Raw genomic sequence first — 22,136 nt, forward strand, 5'->3', positions numbered from 1 at the left:
TTCTGGACCCAATGACTGTCTGCACACGCTGCCCTGCAGGCCCAGACACCGAGCTCGCCTAGCACTGATCCTGGTGCCCTGATGGCAGGGGGAGCTACGCCCAGTGCTGTCCGCACTCAACCTCCTAGCCTATTCAACCTTGAGAAAGTTGCCTCCAACATCAAAAATACATTTACAGCAGCCATCGCAGACCTCAGTTCTGACATACAAGCGGCAGTACACCGGATCGGAGATGTGGAGCAGATGACCCAGACCCATGCGGCAGCCATACGTCAGGTACTAAACACCTTTGACTCCCTGCTACACCACCTTCTTGACCTCCACAGACATATCAAGGACTTCGACAATCGAGGTCGAAGGCACAACATCAGAGTGCGGGGAGTCCCTGAGAATGGCGACACGAGAAATTCTTTAACAAACTATCTGTGCAATCTTTAATGACCTGATTGACGGCCCTGCAGACTCTCCTATCGAGATGGAAAGGGCTCATCGTGCTTTACGCCCTCAACCCCGGGAAAATGAACCACCCAGAGATGTGATCTGCTGTATTGTTAATTTTCCACTGAAAGAAGAAATTCTCCGCAAAGCAAGAGAAAGAGGACGTATCCTCCATAATGGCATGGAGATCAAACTTTTTCAAGATCTATCACAGATTACGCTGCAGAACAGAACAGCTATGCGCCCTCTGCTGGAGATGCTTCACACTCGGAACATACAGTAGCGCTGGAAATTCCCCTTTGCCTTGTCAGCATCTGCAGAGGGCGCTCTGCGACGCTTCGTAAGCCGGAAGACCTTCAGATGTTTTGTGAACAACTCGTTCTCCCACGCATAGAACGTCTGGAGTGGTACATCTTCTATTTTCCTCCCGAACCATGGCTCCCGGTTTAACTTAACCCATCACCGAAAGCTCAACGCCAGAGATCCCGCAAACAAAGGGCAGACCAGCCCTCACCGAATGCCCTTTCATCCCGCTAAGACCTTTACCAGCCCGGGCTCCCCGTCATCACCATCCATGAGGAGAGATCGCTTTGCGGTCTAAAGATCCATCCCTCCATTCAACCACGGACTGATACATGCATGTAAGTGCCTCCATCACCTGTTAACCTCATGTCCTCCCCTTAGTTTTATCCTTCTTGTTTTTCGTGCCCCCTTTTTTTTTTTTTCTTTTGGTTTGTTTTGTTCTGCCGCCCAGGCCTGGATGTCCTCATGCGAACTCTCCTCACAGACTTATTTCCATGCCACTTACACCTATTGCCTACAACGAACCGGAAAGTAAGAAGTCTGCAAAGCCAGGATGATGAGAGTTCTTCTCTGGAATTCATATACTTACACCGAGGTCCGGGACATTTTCCTAACCATCATTCAAACAAGCCCTGAAGCCGTGACCTTCACTAAAGAACGTTCCGCTGTGACCTGTTCCGCCTTTAAGAGGTAATCCGAGCCACTGCTTACACTCACTCAGGACATCTATGCCCCCTTTGAACTATACTCAAGACATAGCAAGCCTTTTTTGCGAGCACACTTCTACTCTGCAGGCTCCTCTTTAATACATGCCCAATGCACGAGTTGAATTGACTTGACTCTTACCCCAAGCCTCTAAGTTGCTCTCCCACAGCAAATTTAGCTTCTTCATGGGTTACAACCCTTCTATGATGCCTTCTCAGCACCAGCTATACTATTATGGGAGCAACAACAGACTTATGCTGACACAAACGCTACTCCTAGACGATGTCAACCCTGCCGTCCATACGTAACGTAACCAATTGGCACTATTGGTCTGCCCATCTGATGCCAAATTATATGCAGAAGATAAAAATACTTTTATACAACTATGACACAAATAGTCTGTGTTACTAGTTTTATATAACGTAGTACGCATACCTCTGTGCCTTTAACAGGTAATAGGGATATGGAATATCTCGTGAGTAGAGATAAGCTTCGAGTTCGAGTCGAACATGAGTTTGACTCGAACATTGGCTGTTCACCAGTTCGCCGAACAGCGAACAATTTGGAGTGTTCACAGCAAATTCGAAAGCCGCAAAACACCCTTTAAAAGTCTATGAGAGAAATCAAAAGTGCTAATTTTAAAGGCTTATATGCATGGTATTGTCAAAAAACATGTTTGGGGACCTGGGTCCTGCCCCAGGGGACATGTATCAATGCAAAAAGAAGTTTTAAAAACAGCCATTTTTTCGGGAGCAGTGATTTTAATAATGCTTAAAGTGAAACAATAAAAGTGTAATATTCCTTTAAATTTCATACCTGGGGGGTGTCTATAGTATGCCTGTAAAGGGGCGCATGTTTCCCATGTTTAGAACAGTTTGACAGCAAAATGACATTTCAAAGGAAAAAAAAAAGGCATTTAAAAGTACCCGCGGCTATTATTGAATTGTTGGTCCGACAATACACATAAAAGTTTATTGATAAAAATGGCATGGGATTTTCCTACAGGGGAACCCCGAACCAAAATTAAAAAAAATGCGTGGGGGTCCCCCTAAATTCCATACCAGGCTCTTCAGGTCTGGTATGGATATTAAGGTGAACCCCGCGCTAAAATTTAAAAAAAAAAAAAAAGGTGTGGGGGTCCCCCTAAATTCCATACCAGGCCCTTCAGGTCTGTTATGGATATTAAGGGGAACCCCGTGCCAAAATTTTTTAAAAAATGGCGTGGGGGTCTCCCTCAAAATCCATACCAGACCCAAAGGGTCTGGTATGGATTTTAAGGGGAACCCAGCGCCAAAATTTAAAAAAAATGGAGTGGGGTCCCCCCAAAAATTCATACCAGACCCTTATCCGAGCACGCAACCTGGCAGGCCACAGGAAAAGAGGGGGGACGAGAGAGCGCCCCCCCTCCTGAACCATACTGGGCCACATGCACTCAACATTGGGAGGGTGCTTTGAGGTAGCCCCCCAAAGCACCTTGTCCCCATGTTGATGGGGAGAAGGGCCTCATCCCCACAACCCTTGGCCGGTGGTTGTGGGGGTCTGCGGGTGGGGGGCTTATCGGAGTCTGGAAGCCCCCTTTAACAAGGGGACCCCCAGATCCCACCCCCCCTGTGTGAATTGGTAATGGGGTACATTTGTACCCCTACCATTTCACAAAAAAGTGTCAAAAAGGTTAAAGAATACAAAGATTGTGTGGACGGAGCAGAGAAGAAGCCTGGAGGAAGATACGGGACAAGAAGAGCGGAGGAAGAAGAAGATGGAGAAGAAGAAGATGAAGAAGATGGAGGAAGATGAAGAACACCGAAAGAATACCAGAAGAAAGAAGATGCAAGAAGAAGCCGAAAGAAGAAGAGATTAAAAAAGGACTGGTCAAAAACCGTCTCTTGTATTCTTGAAGAATACAAGAGACGATTTTTGACCAGTCCTTTATTAATCTCTTCTTCTTTCGGCTTCTTCTTCCATCTTCTTTCTTCTGGTGTTCTTTCGGTGTTCTTCTTCTTCCTCTATCTTCTTCATCTTCTTCTTCTCCATCTTCTTCTTACTCCGCTCTTCTTGTCCCGCATCTTCCTCCAGGCTTGTTCTCTGCTCCGTCCGCACGATCTGCCTCAGTGGGAGTCTTCAGCCATGTGACGCTTCGCTTCTTCTGACATTTCTTATATAACGGAGGGCGGGGCCACCCAGTGACCCCGCCCTCCTTAGAGGCACGGGGAATTCACGGGACTTCTCTGTGGCTTTCCCCGTGTTGTCAGAGGGGGGCGGGGTCATCTGAAGGGTCTGGTATGGATTTTGAGGGGGACCCCCATGCCATTTTTTTCTAAATTTTGGCGTGGAGTTCCCCTTAATATCCATACCAGACCTGTAGGGCCTGGTATGGAATTTAGGGGGACCCCCACACTTTTTTTAAATTTTGGTTCGGGGTTCGCCTGTGGGGAAATCCCATGCCGTTTTTATCAATGAACTCTTATGTGTATTGTCGGACCGACAATTCATTAATAGCCGCGAGTAGTTTTAAATGACTTTTTTCCTTTGAAATGTCATTTTGCTGTCAGACTGTTCTAAACACGAGAAACATGCGCCCCTTTACAGGCATACTATAGACCCCCCAGGTACGAAATTTAAAGACATGAGCTTTTGCTCTCTTAGTCCCTAAACTCTCTTACTCGGTTACACCGACACAATTATGGCACCCCTTAAGATATTATCTTAAATGTATCTAAATACTAAGAACATTTATAGCACATCCTAGGCTCCGTGTAAACCTTTATTAAGCACTCGACCTTCCTGGATGGCGGGGAAACCAAGAGCCTATCATTGCATTGTGCTATCCTAGGCATCCCCATGCTCTCCCCCCATCCTCCCCCTCCTCACACACCCCCCAACTAATCCCCTCCTTCCCCTCCAAACCCCCGTCTTTCTCTCCCCCTCTCCCCCCCACCTCCCTCCCTCTCCCCCCTTTTTTTTTCTTTGACGTACAACTGTACATTCTTGTTTGGTTAATAGGTACTGAGCTTTTTGCCTTACCAGAATAATTGCAATTTGTTGAAATATTCAGATAAGGCAAAACTAGCCGATGGCTGAAATACTGTTAATGTTAACATTGTTATGTTCTACGTTCTGGATAAAAAGTGGTTATATGCCCCCCTCCTCCATTTTCCTAGTTCTCCACATTTCCAATCAGGTCTGCTTAACAACTACAAGATCCAGTAACAGTCATTAATACCCCCAACTGAAATCCTCGAGTTCCGCTCGGCTAACGCATAATGGAGGGATGAATCATTATCCAACTTACTCAGTTCATGGACATTTATATTGACACTTAATGGTATGCTAACTACTAATGTTAATTACAGTTATGTTTAGGTTTATAATGTTCTTGTTTTCTTTTTTCTTTTCTATACACTCAAGCCTGGTGCCCACTTCCCGCTCACAGTTAGAACCCATGGGGGTGAGTGGGGAATGGACACTAAGATATTTTGTCACTACTATGTATTGTTCTAGTCAACAACTTACTAACATGTTATGTAATTCAGACCTAAGTAATGTCACAACTGTTTGTAGAAAAACTACTATGAATATTCAGTTGTATGTTTTCTTTGTAATTCAATAAACTTTAAGTATAAAAAAGTGGTTATATGCTACCCTGTTCAGACGGCTCCCCACTACATCCCTTCACACAATTACAAAAATGCTCTAATTCTGGTTCTCCGGTTCGCGGAGACCCTATGGTCTTCGTCCCTCTTTTCATCCCCATACAATGGTCCTTCTGGACTCTGCTGACACCCCCAGCATTTCCATCTATAGGTGGAGTAGCCAGCCTACTATCGCCTCTGGTTCTTCTTTATCTCGTCTTTCAGTCCCCCCTACGCTATCCCCCACTGCTCTTTCTATTCTTTCACCCCTACTGCTTTAAAACCCTCTTCCTCATCACCTCTATCAAACTCTATATTTTCTTCCATTTCCCCTTTCCTTGCCGCCCCTTACACCAATCGCCTGCTTCACGTGTGGTTCCTCTCCCTCTCAATTGACCCTCCTCCCCAACTCCAGACCACCCACTTCTCAGGCACCCAACATCCTACATCTGGATACCACAACTGCACATCATCATGCAGAGTAAGTCACTCGCCTCACCTTCCCTGACATTAAATGCAAAAAGCCTCAATCTATCAGAAAAAAGATCCCAAATAATGTCCTCCCTTACGATACACAAGGCCCACTTCATTTATTTGCAAGAAACTCATTTTCGTTCGGATTCTATACCTAAACTATCCAACCACATATACCATTCTGCCTTTCATGCCACTAACCCTGAGTCCAAGACCAAAGTAGTGTCTATCCAAGTGTCTAAACACGCAGACTTTCACTTAGTTGACTCCCTCATTGACCCTGAGGGCAGGTTTATTTTTCTCAAGGGCACTTACGCCTCAAAACCAATAACACTGGCAAACATATACTGCCCCAACGAACATCATGTCACTTTCTTTAGGAAAACCTGCAAGCTCTTATCCTCTTTTCAGAAGGGAATAGTACTCCTCGGAGGTGACTTTAATGTCCCTTTGAACTCTATTCTTGATTCTTCCTTGGGCACCTCTATCCTACCATATAAAGCCCTCTGCCAGATTAAATTTGAACTCCAGAAACTTACCCTACATGACGCTTGGTGTACTTTGTTTCCCTCTGTCAAAGACTACACTTTCTTTTCGGCCCCTCACCAGAAATATTTCAGGATTGACTATTTCTACCTCTCTCAAACAGACCTATATACAACAGTCCACAATAGAACCTATGTTTCTTCACCCGATCACGATCACCCTCTCCTTCCCTGAGACTTGCACTAAAACAAAAACCTGGCGTCTGAATCCTTCCCTTCTAAAAGATCTTGCGACAATTGACCACTTACGTACAAGCATCCGCTTGTATTTTGCGGAAAATACCGCCTCTGGCCGGTTTGAACACCAGCGCCTGTTTCCCTGTGTGCACCAGCGTGCCCCTCAGGCACGCGCGTGCGTGTGCGCGCACGGCGGGCACGTGCGTGCGCTTGGCGCTGTTTGGTGCCAAGAGGACTTTAAAAGAATTGCAGCTGCACTTGTGCATCTCTGTGCCTTGTTATCTGAAATCTGTTTGCTGATCCTGCCTACTGACCCGGCTCCTGTTTGACCTCCCCGCTCTCTCCTAACCCGACCTTGGCTTGACTGACTGTTTATGGACTTCTGCTTGATACCTGTTGCCGAACCTCTGCCTGTCATCTGACCATGCTTTAGCCTGCTGTATCTGCCTGCCTGATTACCCGTTTTGACCCGGCTTGTCTGACCTCTCTGCTGCTTTTATCCAGTGTGTGTGTGCCGTATCTTCTGGCTTGTTTCATCCAGTTCCAGTTGCAGCTACCTCCGCATCCACCGACTCTCTAGGTCGCTGACCTGCTACTGCCTCAGCTGTCTCTGCAGTTCCAGCCATCCCTGAAGGATCTCCATCCTACTACAGTACCAGCTGCTGCAACTTCCAAGGCACTCCTACCCTGATGTGCTTTCAAGACCACTGTCCCCACTCCAGTGGCTCTTGAACCAGAGTTGTAAGAGAGGTCTTCTCCTACCAGTCAGGCTCTACTACCAGGTACCTAACACAGATTCCCGCTGTAACACACATTAAAAACATTAGAATTAGAAACATAGAGAATTTCTATCCCAATACAGCCCAAAAGCATTAACTCCCCAACAGGTTCAAGAGATGGAGGGCCCTCTCTCGGGAGAAGAATTGGAGATTGTTATTAAGCAAATGAAAACGTGTAAGAGCCCAGGCCTGGACGGCTTTACCCTCCAGTATTACAAATCATTTGCTGATGTTCTCTCTCCTAAACTTCTCTCTACCTTTAACGCACTATCAGACCCCCTTATATTACTAGGTAGAATGCTGTCCGCACATATATCTGTTATCCCTAAGGAAGGGAAAGACCCCACCCAAGTAGCTAGCTATAGACCAATCTCCCTCCTAAACATAGACATCAAGCTTTACCTGAAGATACTAGCTAATAGGCTGCTCCCCCTGTTGCCTGGCATTGTTTACACAGATCAAGTGGGATTCGTCCCTGGTAGGGAGGCCAGGGACAATACCATATGTACGCTAAACATTCACCATTGGCTGACATCCTCAAAATCTCAAGGTTTTCTTCTTTCCCTGGATGCGGAGAAGGCGAGTGGCTTGGGACTACATGCGCAAAGTACTCGTGGCCTTGGGCCTTGAGACTCGCATGCTAATGCATATAATGTCCCTGTATTCCTGTCCCACCATGGCCATGAGGGTCAATGGCCACCTGTCGAACGCCTTCTCCATTTCTAAAGGTACAAGCCAAGGCTGCCCCCTATCTCACCTAATATACGTACTAACTCTCGAAGCCTTCCTCAACAGGCTACGAAACAACTCCAACATACAGGGAGTGAGCATGAAAAATATGGAATACAAGGTCACAGCTTTTGTTGATGATATTTTGCTCTCCTTAAAATCTCCCCGACGGGGCGCATGTGCAGCTTCTAACATGGAGGACGTCTTCTGAGTGAGCTCCGGCTCCGTCAACCCTCCTGAGACCTCCGAACAGCTACATTAGCCACATACAGCGCCGGGGGTAAGCCTAAACAATCACTACACTCATTGGGCACCCCATGGGAAAAATCAGCCAGCAGCAGAAGCACTATAACCCGCTGTTTGGGCCGCGCACTGGAACTCACATGGGGCGTACATTACTAGGCCACAATCCGCGGCCTTGATTTCTCCCGCGGATCCCTTTGCTTCAATGGACCTGCTCCTGGGGGCGGACAATGCTGAAAATCATCCGTCACCTATCACCCAGAGCCCGGCATCCACTCCCTCTCCTCCACAAGTGATCCTCACCCCAGCTATCCTGGATGGACAGGGCCCACCGCTCTCTGGACCCAAAACCTCCGGCTGGGGCTAGACCCAGAAATGTTATTGTGAGGTTTCACTATTATGAGAGTAAAGAGGCACTAACCCTAGCCACTCAAAACAAATCTCAGCTTGTGTATAAAGGGGCAAAATTACAGATCTTCAGTGACCTCTCTCCTATCACCCTTGCAAAACGGAGGAACCTATGCACAATCACATCTCATCTGCAACATCATCAAGTCCCACAATATTGGGGCTTTCCCTTTCGCCTCATTGTATCCAAAGATGGCGTGCAACACAGTCTCTGTGACCTTCAAGAAGGAGAAGCTTTCATAAAAAGCCTCGGTCTCTTCCCTATGCCTGAGGAAGACCTACTACCTCCTCATGCCCAAGCTCGTCCATTTCCCATGACTCCCAGTCATCTATGGACCCTGGTGAGGAGTCGATCGAAGAAACAACTATCCACACCTCAACGTCCACGAACCTCCAAGCAACCTCCTTGATGCCTTCACATAGTACTGTTGGGCTCAAAATTGTCTTTGATTTTTTCCGTAGTCCAAGAGAAACACAGTTCAGTGCTCTGGACTAAAGGTTTATAAGTTACCCCGCATTTTACCTGGGGTAACATTTTCCCATCCCATGGGGTTTCACTGTTACGGTCATTACCACATCATTGTATTGACAGTTACTCCTGTTTTTTTTTTTTTTTTGTTTTTTTTTTTGTTCTTGCTCTGTGCAGACTTTATTTTTGTTATATCAGGATCTATCCTGTCTGACTTTTACAGCTACTGCCATGTTCATAAGGAGAGTAGGTGGATCTCCTCCCTCTCTCTTTGGAATCCCCTGATGGAGGTCCTCATGTGTCCCTACCTGGCCTCTGAAGTTCTTCAGGGCCCCCTGAGATATGGTCATGCCTCAGGCACTCAACCACCGGTTTTCTTTTTTTTTCTGCTGTTGTCGTGTATTCATGAATTTGTTCTATTTGTATTTTTTTTTTATATTTATTTATGCGTTTTTTTTCTACATGGTATATTTGTTATCGTATAGGTACCAAGGGGTTAATTTGTACAACTGTGACCCTACCCCACCCTACACCCATGTCTTCTATGTACTGTTCTCTCCTACGTTTTTTAGTATCACACGGGCCTTTATGAAAATACCAAACATATGGCATTAAGGATCATGTCATATAATGTAAAGGGTCTGGCCTCCAGTCATAAGCGTTGGATAGCTCTGAAGGAGTTCAGATCCTCAGGAGCAGATGTGATAATGATCCAAGAGACACATTTTCATGCAGGAGGCTCACTCAAAATTTTTCCCCACCTCCTACCTCGCCTCTGACTCCACAGGCAAGATTCAGTAATTCATGTCTGATTCGGAAATCATGTCCCATTAAGGTTAACGGTACCCATGCAGATCCTCATGGGAGATTTCTCATCCTTGATTGTGAATATATGAACTCCTCCTTCACTCTAGTCAATCTATATGCTCCCAATACTGGCCAGATTGATTTCCTCAATAAACTTTTTGACTCCCCTCAATACCACTCTCAACCCTTCATGATTGTTGGGGGGGATTTCAATCTGGTCATGTCCCCAACTAGAGATAGACAAACTCTGTTTAAAGATACTCCCTCAAGGAAACTTTCATCCCAAGCTAGTTCATTTTGTAAATGTATTAGAACCCAACAACTCTTTGACTCATGGAGGATCAAACACCTACCTGCTAAGCAATTCACATTCTATTCTATGGCTCATAAAATATACTTTTGCCTTGATCACTTCTTTATCTCTGCCCCACTCATCCCTTATGTTACTGAATCTGACATACTCCCTATTACATGGTCGGATCACACTCCCATTATGCTAGACCTTCCACTTTCCCAGACCTACACTAGGTCATGTCACTGGAAGCTCAATGATCACCTTCTACAATGTGAAGTTTCACGCAATAAATTGGCAACAGGTCTAAAAGAATTTTTCCAGCTTAATGCAGGATCTGTACTGGATGTTTCTACGCTGTGGGAGGCCCACAAGGCTGTTTTTCGTGGTGAGTGCATAGCAGAGAGTTCACATCTGAAAAAAGACAGAAATAGACTTGGAGTCTCTCTCAGAGGCCCTGACAACTGCTGAATGGCAGCTGTTGTTCAGTCCCACAGTGTCGAAACTGTGTAGGGTTACCTCCCACAAATCAAATCAGTTTAGCTCGGAAGAGCAGCTAAATCCCTACTTTGGTCAAAACAAAAATTTTATGAGTATTCTAACAAGCCCCATAATATACTAGTCAACACACTGCGCCCATGCCCCTTTAACTCATTCCCTGACTTCCTTTTCCTAGATGATGGAACCAAAACCAATTGCCCCCAAGAGATTTCAAAAATTTTTGGTAAATTTTATCACAAACTATACAATTGTTTGACCCCCCGACAATTTTAATTTCACCCAGGAAAGATTTGAGGAATTCTTTTCCAATCTAAAGCTCCCGAAACTGTCCTCATCAGACTTAGCTAGCTTAAACTCAGCTATAACTGCAGAAGAACTCCTAACTATAATTAAAGCTCTTCCGTTACATAAATCACCTGGTCCTGATGGGTTACCCTATTTCTATTATAAAACCTTCCTCGACATACTATCTCCCCATATGCTAACTCTTTATGACTCTCTTCTCAAAGGTCAACCCCCGCACCCCAATTCTCCCATTCCTACATTTCTGTTATCCCAAAACCTGGTAAGGACCCTCTATTCCAGATAATTACAGGCCCATAACCCTCTTAAACTCAGACTACAAAATAGTTACAAAAATCCTTGCATCCAGGTTGTCTGGACTTATTCCTAAATTGATCAATAGAGATCAAGTGGGCTTTGTCCCCAGCAGATATGCTGTAGATAACACCCGCCGTACCATAGACTTAAGTGATCTCCTTGACAGGTCCTCACGCCAGGCTCTTGTTTTGAGTCTAGACACATAAAAAGCATTTGACAGACTGAGTTGGCCTTATATGTTCTCTACCTTAAGTGCGTATGGCTTTAGGGGTCCTTTTCTAAAGGCACTAGAGGCTCTATACTCAAAAGTCACAGCCCAAGTACAGATGTCCTCTTTCCTGTCGCCTGGCTTCCCCATGACAATAGGGACTTGGCAGGGTTGTCCCTTATCACTACTACTTTTTATTTTATGTTTGGAGCCCCTGGCCGAGTCCATCCGTATACACCCGGCCATTCGTGGGGGGGTGATGCGATATGGGGGGTACAAACGTTCACTCTTTGCAGATGATATACTACTATCACTAACCCTCTGTTATCCCTTGTCTCGCTACACAATTTACTCTCTTTTTTTGGTGCCATCTCGGGCTACAAAACTGAGGCGCTTTCCAATACACATCCCACCCTCTTTGTTATCCCAGCTCAAGGAATCCTATCCTTTCAGGTGGTGTACTACTTCCCTCAAGTACTTGGGTGTTCTCCTGACCCCCTCTTACGCTTCTCTATATTCTGTGAACTATCCCTCCCTGATCCTGGACATCAACAAGTCACTACAAAACTGAACAAAACTTCCCCTATCCCTTTTAGGCAGGATTAACGTTCTGAAAATGTCCATTCTACCTAGGTTACTTTACCATTTTGAAAAACTACCTGTTGTGATCCCCCTTCCTCAACTTAAAACAATCCAGAGGGGTTTTCTAAAATTCATATGGAATGGTAAGGCTCACCGCATAGCAAGTTCAGTGGTTTTTGCTAAAAGATCCAGGGGGGAATGGGTGCACCGGATATTGTTAAATATTACTACGCCTCACATATAAGGGTCATTGTCTCCTGGTCCTCCCTACATGCACCTAATCACTGGTCGGCCATCGGGAAGGGAGTTTTATATCCGGTCCATCCAGGCTCTCTAGCCTGGACTCTCTCTCCCTTCATGGATTCTATCAACAGGCGTCAATGTACTTCCCCAATTAACTTCACCTTAGCCATTTGGCGCAAATGCCTCAAAACCTTCACTCTTATCTCTCCATGCCCTCCCCTCATAAATGTACTCTTCGATCCTTCTATACGACTCCTTTCACACTGGAGCGGGGGCGGCGTCGGCGGTAAAGCGCCGCTATTGTAAGTGGCGCTTTACCGTCGGTATTCGGCTTCTAGCGGGGCTGTTTTACCCCCCGCTAGCAGCCGAGAAAGGATTAAAAACCACCGCCAGCGGTATAGCCGCGCTGTCCCATTGATTTCAATGGGCAGGAGCAGTGAAGGAGTGGTATACACTCCGCTCCCTCACCGCTCCAAAGATGCTGCTAGCAGGACTTTTTTTCCTGTCCTGCTAGCGCACCGCTCCAGTGTGAAAGCCCTCAGTGGAGAGACAGCAGCGGCAGTTTCTGGCCGGTTTTCAGGTGCTCTTATTAGTGCAATAGCGCCTGCAAACCACCCCAGTGTGAAAGGGCCCTACCAGATAGCATGTCCCTGGGTAGGATCTTCTCTTGGATAAATGCTTCCCTGTTTCAACTTCTGAATTTAGTCCACCAAATCTCACGCAGACTGCACACTTTTGATACTCTGCATGAGAAATATGAAATTCCTTCTCACCTCTTCCATTTCTACCTACAGATCAGACATTTCTTTCATTCCCAATCCCCAACCCTGACTCTAGATATACCCACCCCCTTTGAGTATCTGTGCTCTCAGGGACCCCATCAAATACACCTAATATCATCTATATACTATATCCTCCATGAGTCAACCCCTATCTCTGAGACTACCCACTTATATATGAGGAGATGGACTCATTTGATAGGCAGACCTATTAGCATCCAGTCGTGGGATAGGATATGGTCTTCCACTTTTAAGTCCTCAAAATGTGTACTTCAGAGGGAAACGTCCATTAAGATTCTCATGTTTTGGTTTAAAACCCCTGAAGTTCTTCACAAATATGACCCCTCAATTCCAGCACATTGCTGGCATTGTGGGACTGATGTTGGCTCTTTATTTCACATTTTCTGGCAATGTTCTATAATCCAGCCCTTCTGGCATGAAGTGATCCTACTAATACAAAGGGTGGCGGATGTGTCCCTTCCACTTGATCCCCTAAATTATCTTTTAGGCCTTCCTTTTTTCTGGTATTACCAAAAAAGTCAATAGGCTGATTTCATACATCCTCCTAGCTGCCAAAAGGCTCATTCCATTGTGTTGGCTGTCTGAAACACCCCCTCCATGGTCTAGATTTTTACAATTGGTAGCAGAGATTAGGATGATGGAATACTTGACGGCCTCAGTGCATGATACCATTCTCCTATTTAATAAGATTTGGAAACTTTGGGATCGCTCGGATTATGGAACACATTTGCCAACCAGTACTTCATAAACTACTTCCCTGAGGTCTGTATTCTATGTGCAGATTGGTACCCTTTTTATTCCCCCGCTCTTATTTCTATACCATAAAACTACTTTTGTCTTCATATTTGACCTCTGTTGTCTAATGATACTACCTACGAGTTGCTCATACCTTCTGATATGACATACGGTTCACCCCTGTGACCTGTATACATGGACACTTCTATTTGTACCTTTTATATTATCTGTTACAATTCAGTTATTTGTACAATCCGTAACGTTTTCTCTTTTGAAAAATTCAATAAAAACTACAATTTTTAAAAAAATCTCCCCGAACCTCTCTGCCCAACCTCCTCAAAGATATTGATACCTTCGGTATACTATCCAACCTCAAAATCAATCATGCAAAATCACATGCCTTAAATGTATCCCTCCCTCCGCAAGAACCCATTGCCAAGATTCCTTTCCTTTCCGATGGGAGAGGGAGGCGATCACATACCTTGGTATTCAGATCCCATCCAGCCTGTCAGATCTATATATGAAAAATTTTCACAATGCCCTCCTCAAGGCCCAAAAACACCTGAGAGACTGGATGGGATTGAATGTTTCTTGGTTTGGCCGTTCAGCTCTAATCAAAATGATCATCCTCCCGCGCATTCTCTACTTAATTCAATCTGTACCGATCCATCTACCACCAAACTTCTTTTCGAGCTATCAGAAAGCCTGCTCCACTTTTACATGGAAGAACTCCCCACCGTGTATTAAATACTCCCGCCTTACACTCCACAAAACAAAAGGGGGTATTGGACTACCAGACCTACATAAGTATTACACAGCATGTCACCTTACTAGAATAGCAGACTGGAAAATACACACGCTTAAAAAGAAATGGATACACCTTGAAAACTCCTTTACACCCAATCCTCTTCACTTACTCCCTTGGATAACCCACAAACACTGGCCACCAAACATTTAATCCCATCTGCTCATTTACCCCTCTCTCCTAGCCTTCAAAAAAGCCCACAATCTGGGACACTTGCACTTATTCTGGGCCCCCCTAACTACTCAACTACTCTAAGAGGAAACCTTGCATTCCCTCCGGGCGAATCCCAGCATTTCCTACGTCAGGAATGGTCTTATGAAGATGTTTTAGCCCTCCAGTTTTTCTCTGGTGGGACTCTTATCCCCCTAGAGAAAGTAAACACCATCTCTAAGACCGCCTCTTTCCCCTTTTGGACCTATAGGCAAATACAGCACTTCCTCACGACCCATACTTACCAAACCAACTGGACGAGACAACTCATACCCTTCAAAGCCCTCTGTCATCGCAAAACACCACAGATACATCTCATATCCCTCTTATACGCCCTCCTCTCAGAGGAGACTAACCACGATCCACATCCCTCACAGATAGCGTGGAATAGGGACCTGCAAACACCTCTAACCAATGAGGAATGGAACACTGTGTACGAATACGGGCACAAATGCTCATTGAATGTTGCCATTCAAGAGAATTGCTACGAAGTGATAACTAGATGGTATAGGACTCCATCCCACCTTCACAAATTTTCCCCCGCCATCCCTAACATATGCTGGAGATGCGAGAAGATGGAGGTTACCATGATCCACATCTGGTGGGACTGCGATAAAATTCAACCCTTCTGGAAAGAGGTTCATAGCCTTATTACCCATGTTACTACATTCACCTTAGATTATTCATCTGCACAGTTCCTCCTACATCACTCATCTTTAGCAAAAAATATTATTACAAATCGTTAGCAATGCACATGGTAAACGCGGCTATGCTCAGCATACCTAACCATTGGCAATCTAAAAATGCCCCGACGATCAGGGAATGGCTGGTGAGGGTCTCAAACATAAAAAATATGGAAGAATTAATTCATACCTCTCAAGATAGAATGCACAAATTCACATTCACCTGGGCATGTTGGAAACATGTTGGAACAACCAACCGTTACCGTCTATATGTTCTATAGAACGGACCTGCAAAAACAAACTTGGGCCCCTTTAGTGGATTGGAGGAGACGGGAGAGGTCGGGGAGTGGACCCACATGAGACCGATCCACTAACACCCCCTCTCACCCCACACACCCCCATCACATCTTTGCCTGCTTCCCCCCATCTTGACCAAGCTCATCCCTATTCTGTCCCCCCCTGCCACCTCCTTTGCCCTTTCCCCCCTCACTTATTTTTATCTTTGTTCCCCATCTTCTCTTTCTTCACACATTATCTCAACCTATCCCCCCCCCTCTCGTGGTTGAAAGCCCTATCTTCGACTGGAACTTTTACATTACCCACCACCCCCTTCCTCCCTATGTTTATCCTGTTGTCACTAAGTACGCCATTTTAGGATACACTACATTCACAACTCTGACCTGGAGCGAATCCCTAAGCTACCTCCTATCTTTGGTTGTTCCGGAGAAGGAGGGGGGGAGGTGAAAATGAAAGAGAGAACCTCCACCTAACAATGCTTCGTTCTATTCACAATTTTCGTTCCTGGTCGATTCATCCCTGGCTGTTCTCCTAGGTTGTTCCCTAATACTGTAAACCCCAGTTGATGTTAATAATGTGACTTTATTGACTTTCTGTATCGCTTTCTCTGTATACTCTTTCTTTACTGAATAAACATTTTTTAATGGAAAAAAAAAAGTTTTTATAACCTTGTTCATATCTATTTATGTGATCTATTTATACTCTATTGGATGTTTTTTACACTTTAGGTATGCTAGATACCATACATTCCACGTGTGTTATAATTTGACACTTTAGGTTCAGGCCTCTAACATACAGCGTTTGCATTAGGCATTCTTTTTTACCATTAGGTTTGTTCATCACATTGCCTTCCAGTTTTTTAGGTCTCCTGCCTTAAAAAGGTGTTTTTACTTCTCTTGTTTAACCTTAAAGGTTTTTATTATTGCCTATTCATGATTTGTGATAATATATCATATGTACTAGTATTTCACTAACCTCACAGGTTTTTCTTCTTTAGTGCTGCACTTATCTTTCCAATAATGATAAATAGACACAGGCATTGGAATCTACACTCTAAAAAAATACCTTACTATTACAAAGTAGTACAAAACAAAGATTATCAAATACAAATAGATTTTCTCAATTCCTGAAAACGTGGTTTGAATCCACAACCCTGTAAATCTATTTTCTGTGTTTCTATAGATGACATTGAAGTGTTCTGTCGTCAGCTGTCTTCATATTCCCATTCATCAGTGAGGAGGATATACGAGTATTACAAAGATGATCTGGTCTACATCTTTGAGAACATGGACACTGGGGCCCTCCTGAGAGAGCTAAAATCTCGGAATGTCTTAAACACAGATGTAAGGAAAAAATATTCCAAATGAACTGTGATATAATTCTATGTCAGAGATAATCACATGTGAATATCATTGTTGCTGAAGTTATGTGCAAACCTTGACTTTCTCTGTAAAGTCAAGGCTGGTTCCACCCACTGCCTTCTGAGCTTGCAAGATTAAAGGGAAGCATACAACTTTAGCTACACATAGCTTTTGGACTCCTCATTGTATTTCCATGTCTTGATTTGAAATTATGTAGTAATAAGAGGAAGAGATTGGTACACAAGAATTGTGCATCTGTTTTCTGAACTGTAATTATTTAAAGAATAACTCCACTTTTGTTGAGAACCCCCCCCCCAGGGTGATCTTTGTACATGGGGGATTTTGCAGGGATTTTAACAAACTTTGTTGCAGATTCCTACCTTTTGTTATTCTGAAGAAATAGCTGATTGTTTCTCTGTGTCTATGTCCATGAGTTTGTATGGGAGTGGTTTTATAATTATCAATCAGATGCTACAACTGCAGGGCTCTAATGAGGAAAGTGGCAGGGTCTGCATCCCTTTGGGCATGTTCCTATTGGGAGTATCTCACCAAAAATGACATTTTTGTTGCAGAGGATGCCCAAAATCTGACTTATATGTTGTTTTTTTTGCCACTTCAGCAAACTCTTTGAGAGACTTAATTCAACTTTTGAATTTCATATATGTCCCTTCTCGTTTTCACATCATAGTAGCTTTTATCAATGCTTTAACAAAATTATTTTGTGACCATAAAAAAGATAAATAGAAAGCTTACAAACCCCGCTGTTTGCAAGAGCGTCTACCTTTCTTCTGCAATCCTCCTCCCCCCTCCCCCCCTCCCTTCCCTTCCCTGTGAATTCTGTGCACCTTTCCTCGTTACAGATTTAAATTCTCTGTTCTTCTGCATAGCTCCATGTTTTTTTAAATTCTTTCCAACACTCCCACTTATCATTTATCTTCTCCCTATGTTCATCCATACTATAACTCATATGATCCATATAGTATGTTTCTTCTACTGCATTAACCCACTCCCATATTAAAGGGCTTTCTGCTACTTGCCATTTCCTGGGAATGAGTCTTTTTGCAGGTGTGGCACTAAGGATTCTTTATATTGTTTAACTTCGCCATCTATTCCATGCAGTAGTACTACCCAGGGATCTCACGCCACTTCTATTTTAGTAATTTCTTTTATAAAAAATAAAATCTTTGTCCGGTAACTTTTGATTATAGGGCAGTCCCACCATAAATGAGCCATTGTACCAACCTCCTTGCAACCCCGCCAACATTCCGCTGATTTACCCCTTTGGAAATTTGCTGATTTTATCAGGGGTTGCGTACCAACCAGTTAAACATTTGTAATTCATTTCAGCTGTATTGACATCTACTGCCGAACTGTGGGTTAATCCCAAAATTTTCCCTATCGTGTTTTTATCTTTCTCTGTCCCCAATTCCCTCTCCCATTTTTTGATGAATGGAGGGACCTCCACCTCATCCACCGTCAGCAATAATTTATAAATCTTAGATATAATACTTTTTGTGTCATCTGCTAAACACATCCTTTCCAATACTGTCAAGTCATCTCCTGATCTTATTGGCTGAGGTAAATTTCTGACAAAGTGTCCTAACTGGAGGTATCTCCATTCATCCATCACCCATGCTTCCTTGTTTTGTTTTAATTCTAAAAGTGGTATTATCTTCCCCTTTTTAATTATGTCTCTTAGTTGTGCCCTATCGTTTTTAATCCAATTCCCCCCAATAGACATTTTCCCCGGTGCTAAATAATAATTTTCTTTTAGCGCTATTAAAGGTGAATTATATGTCTTATTAATCTGTTTGTACATCGTATCCCAAATTCTTAGCACCACCCGTGTCAGTATATGTGTGTTTTCATCTAAGATTCTATAATTAGGTGGATTCCAAATTATAGTTTCTAATTGTGCCTTACTAAAAAAAAATTTCAATGCTTACCCATCTTTTCTCCCCATTTTCCCTTACCCACTCTATCACTCTTGACAATAATATCGCCTTATAGTATTTTTGAATGTCGGGGACTGCCAATCCACCTCTTTTTTTTTCCTGCTTTAATATTGAGAGGGAAACTCTTGGCTTCTTGTTCTTCCATATGGTATTCATTAATATCGATTTCAACTTTCTAATATAAAACTGTGGGAGTGCCACTGGTAGCATCTGAAACTTATATGTAATTTTTGGGAGAAGGACCATCTTTATGGCGTTAATACGGCCTATCCAGGATATTGGTTTGTTTAATAGTCTTGTACTTTCAGCTTTAATTTCGTCTAGTAGGGGGATATAATTTATTTTATAGATCTTCTCCAAAGAGTTAGCTAACTTTATTCCCAGGTACTTTATTTCTTCCACGCAAATTGAAATTCCGTTTTCAACTTCCTCTCTTCCATTTTGCTAAGGTTTATGTTTAAGATTTCAGATTTCACTAAGTTTATTTTAAAATTTGATATTTCACCGTAATGTTTTAAGAGTTTTTAAAGTTGGGCATTGTGATCCTAGGCTTAGTTATATAAAATAGCACATAATCCGTGAATGCTGCGAGCTTATGTTCCTCCTCCCCTACTTTAAGTCCACTAATGTCCAGGTTACTCTGGATAGTTGCGAGCAATGGTTCCAAGGATAAGACAAAGAGCAAGGAGGACAGGGGGCAGCCCTGTCTCGTCCCATTTTTCATTTTGAAGGAGGCGTACGGACATCCGTTAACTTTTATAGATGCCACAGGATGGCTATAGAGCATTCTGATCCACCTGATCATTCTCGGACCCACTCCCATGGTATCTAATGTCTGTATCATGAACCCACAGTCTACCCTGTCAAATGCTTTTTCGGCATCTATCGACAGGAGCAGACCTGGGGGTCCCTTTTCTTTTATTTTCTTTTATCTTCTGGAGAAGATCATGGAGAAGCTCTTCATTTAATCTTCAAGCAAATGGCTGTCTTTGGTTCTTGGAGACTTGCATCTTCATTCTTACTGGGGCGTGATCTGATAAGGTAGTTATTTCTATTTTAGATTTGACTATCCTATCTAGAAGTCTATGATCTACAAATATATCATCTAGCCTGGAGTACGTCCTGTGCACAGGGGAGTAGAACGTGTAATCTTGGGTTCTAGAATTCATTATCCTCCAAGTATCCACCAGTTGACATGCATGTAATTTCTGTCTTATCTTTTTTAGTTGTACGTTGCTCGTCACCTGTGCCTGGGACGTACTATCCACACTTGGTTCCATGCAAAAATTCAGATCTTCCATCAAGATCAATCTCCCGCTCCTAAAGTCCATTAGCTTCTCCAAAATACCATTCAGATACTTTGTCGGATTCTTATTAGGGGCATATATATTTGCTAGTGTACATTCCATTTCCCCTAATATACCTTTAAAAAAAATAAAACTTCCCTCCGGATCAAGTAGCCTTTCCTCTAGTTTGAATTGTACTCCCTTCGCAAACCCTATTGCAACCCCCCTAGCTCTTTTCGTAATTGTATCCCCATAGTACCAAGTTGGAAAATTATTAGACCATAATTTAATATTTGATGTATAAGAAAGGTGAGTCTTTTGTAGAAACACTACTTCCGCCCCATACCACTTAAGTTCTTTTAATATCTTGTATCCTTTGGTGGGTGTGTTTAATCCCCTTACGTTATATGTCATAAAGTTTAATTCTATCATCTTTATCCTAATTCCTATGGAGCCCTTGCTCCTCTGATCTGTAACGGGTTTTTTCCACTCTTTTTGTATATTTTACATAGAATACACAGGGTATCCCCCCTCCCCCTCCCTCTCCCCTGTCCCCATCCCTCCCCCCCACCCCTCCGGCCCCATTCTGGCCCCCGGGTCATTGAGGGCCATGGATACCATAGTCCTCTCCAACTCTCATTGTCTTGAGGTGAGTATCCGAGTGTGTCACTTTACCCCACTCCACTTGATGGCAAATGTGGAGGGGGTAGGCCAGTTGTAGACCGAGCTCCCACTCCCGCCAAGCTCTAAACCCCTCCCCGGAGCACCCCCACAAAGCATCTTATATACAGTCACTAATTTTTACTTCTTCGCCAGCTTCTCCTGTTTGGCCTCCCGTTATTATTCCGTCCATCCAGGCAATTTTGGTACCTGCAACCCTAATTTATCACAGAAATCCATCAACTGTTCGGGGAACCGGAGTCTAGCAGATTTCCCTTCTCTGTAACATACCAAGCACGCTGGAAATCCCCAGCTGTATTTTATATTTTTAGTCCTCATCAATTCCAAGAGGGGTTTCAGGAGTCTCCTTCTTGCCAGGGTTTCTGGTGCCAGGTCGGTGAATACCTGTATCTCAGACCCTTCATATTGCAGATGCAGTTTTCCTCTCATCTTTAACATAATTTCGGCCTTCTCTTCATAAAATCTGAATCTTGTTAGTATATCTCATGGCCGAGTAGGCTCCGTATTATACGTTCTCCCGACCCGATGCACCCTCTCGATTTTAGGGAATTCTTCTACTCCTTTGTCTAAAAGGGGGCCAAATAATGTAGATATAATACTCCTTAGATCTTCACCTTTTTTTTCTGGAACAGATCGAATTCTGACATTCAGCCTTCTACTTCTATTCTCTTGGTCTTCTAATCTGTAGAGAATTTTCTTCTGGTTTTGTTGTGTTATTTTTAATTGCTCTTTGAGGTTGCATATCTCCTGTGCTTGTTCATCTGTTTTCTTTTCTGTCATTTACACTCTCTCCAACAGGTTACCCAAATCCCCTCTCAGCATGCAAATTTCTGATTTTATTGAATTTTCCAATCTCTGGAACATTTCCATTATTTCTCCTTTTGTAGGGATTTGAGCAATGTCTCTCCTTTCATCCATTCTACTTATATCCAGCTCACTTTCAGTTGTTAAGTCATCCCTCAAGTGATCTAGCCTTTCTCCTGTTTTCCTTTCAGTTCCCCCTTTCCTCTCTATCTTAGTCGCTCCTTGTCCCTCCTGATCTATAGTCCTGGGGCTGGCACCCTGAGACATAAATTGTTTAATCGTACTGCCTGTAGCCTTGTCTTTCAGGGTTTTAGGGGGTCCCCTTTTTGCTTATTTAGTTATGGCTTTACTCGTGTTTCCTCTCTTTTTTTGTCCCTCTTGCCTGCT

At 43.7% G+C, this 22,136-nt stretch overlaps 2 protein-coding genes across 2 annotated transcripts in view; both read left to right on the forward strand.

Moving 5' to 3' along the window:
• LOC141117581 (uncharacterized) overlaps positions 1 to 22,136 on the forward strand; it is a 1,161,887-nt gene that overhangs the window by 794,084 nt on the left and 345,667 nt on the right. The gene's annotated exons all lie outside the window — the stretch shown is intronic.
• The window catches only part of LOC141117048 (NACHT, LRR and PYD domains-containing protein 10-like), a 179,635-nt gene continuing 158,793 nt past the window's right edge, over positions 1,295 to 22,136 (forward strand). The window contains exons 1-3 of the mRNA XM_073609632.1: positions 1,295 to 1,431; positions 11,009 to 11,064; positions 16,845 to 17,005. Coding sequence (XP_073465733.1) covers positions 1,295 to 1,431; positions 11,009 to 11,064; positions 16,845 to 17,005 — 354 coding nt within the window. The remainder of the gene's footprint in view (positions 1,432 to 11,008; positions 11,065 to 16,844; positions 17,006 to 22,136) is intronic.

This window comes from Aquarana catesbeiana, linkage group LG13 (genome assembly GCF_042186555.1).
Source record: "Aquarana catesbeiana isolate 2022-GZ linkage group LG13, ASM4218655v1, whole genome shotgun sequence".
In the NCBI taxonomy this organism is placed as follows: domain Eukaryota; kingdom Metazoa; phylum Chordata; class Amphibia; order Anura; family Ranidae; genus Aquarana; species Aquarana catesbeiana.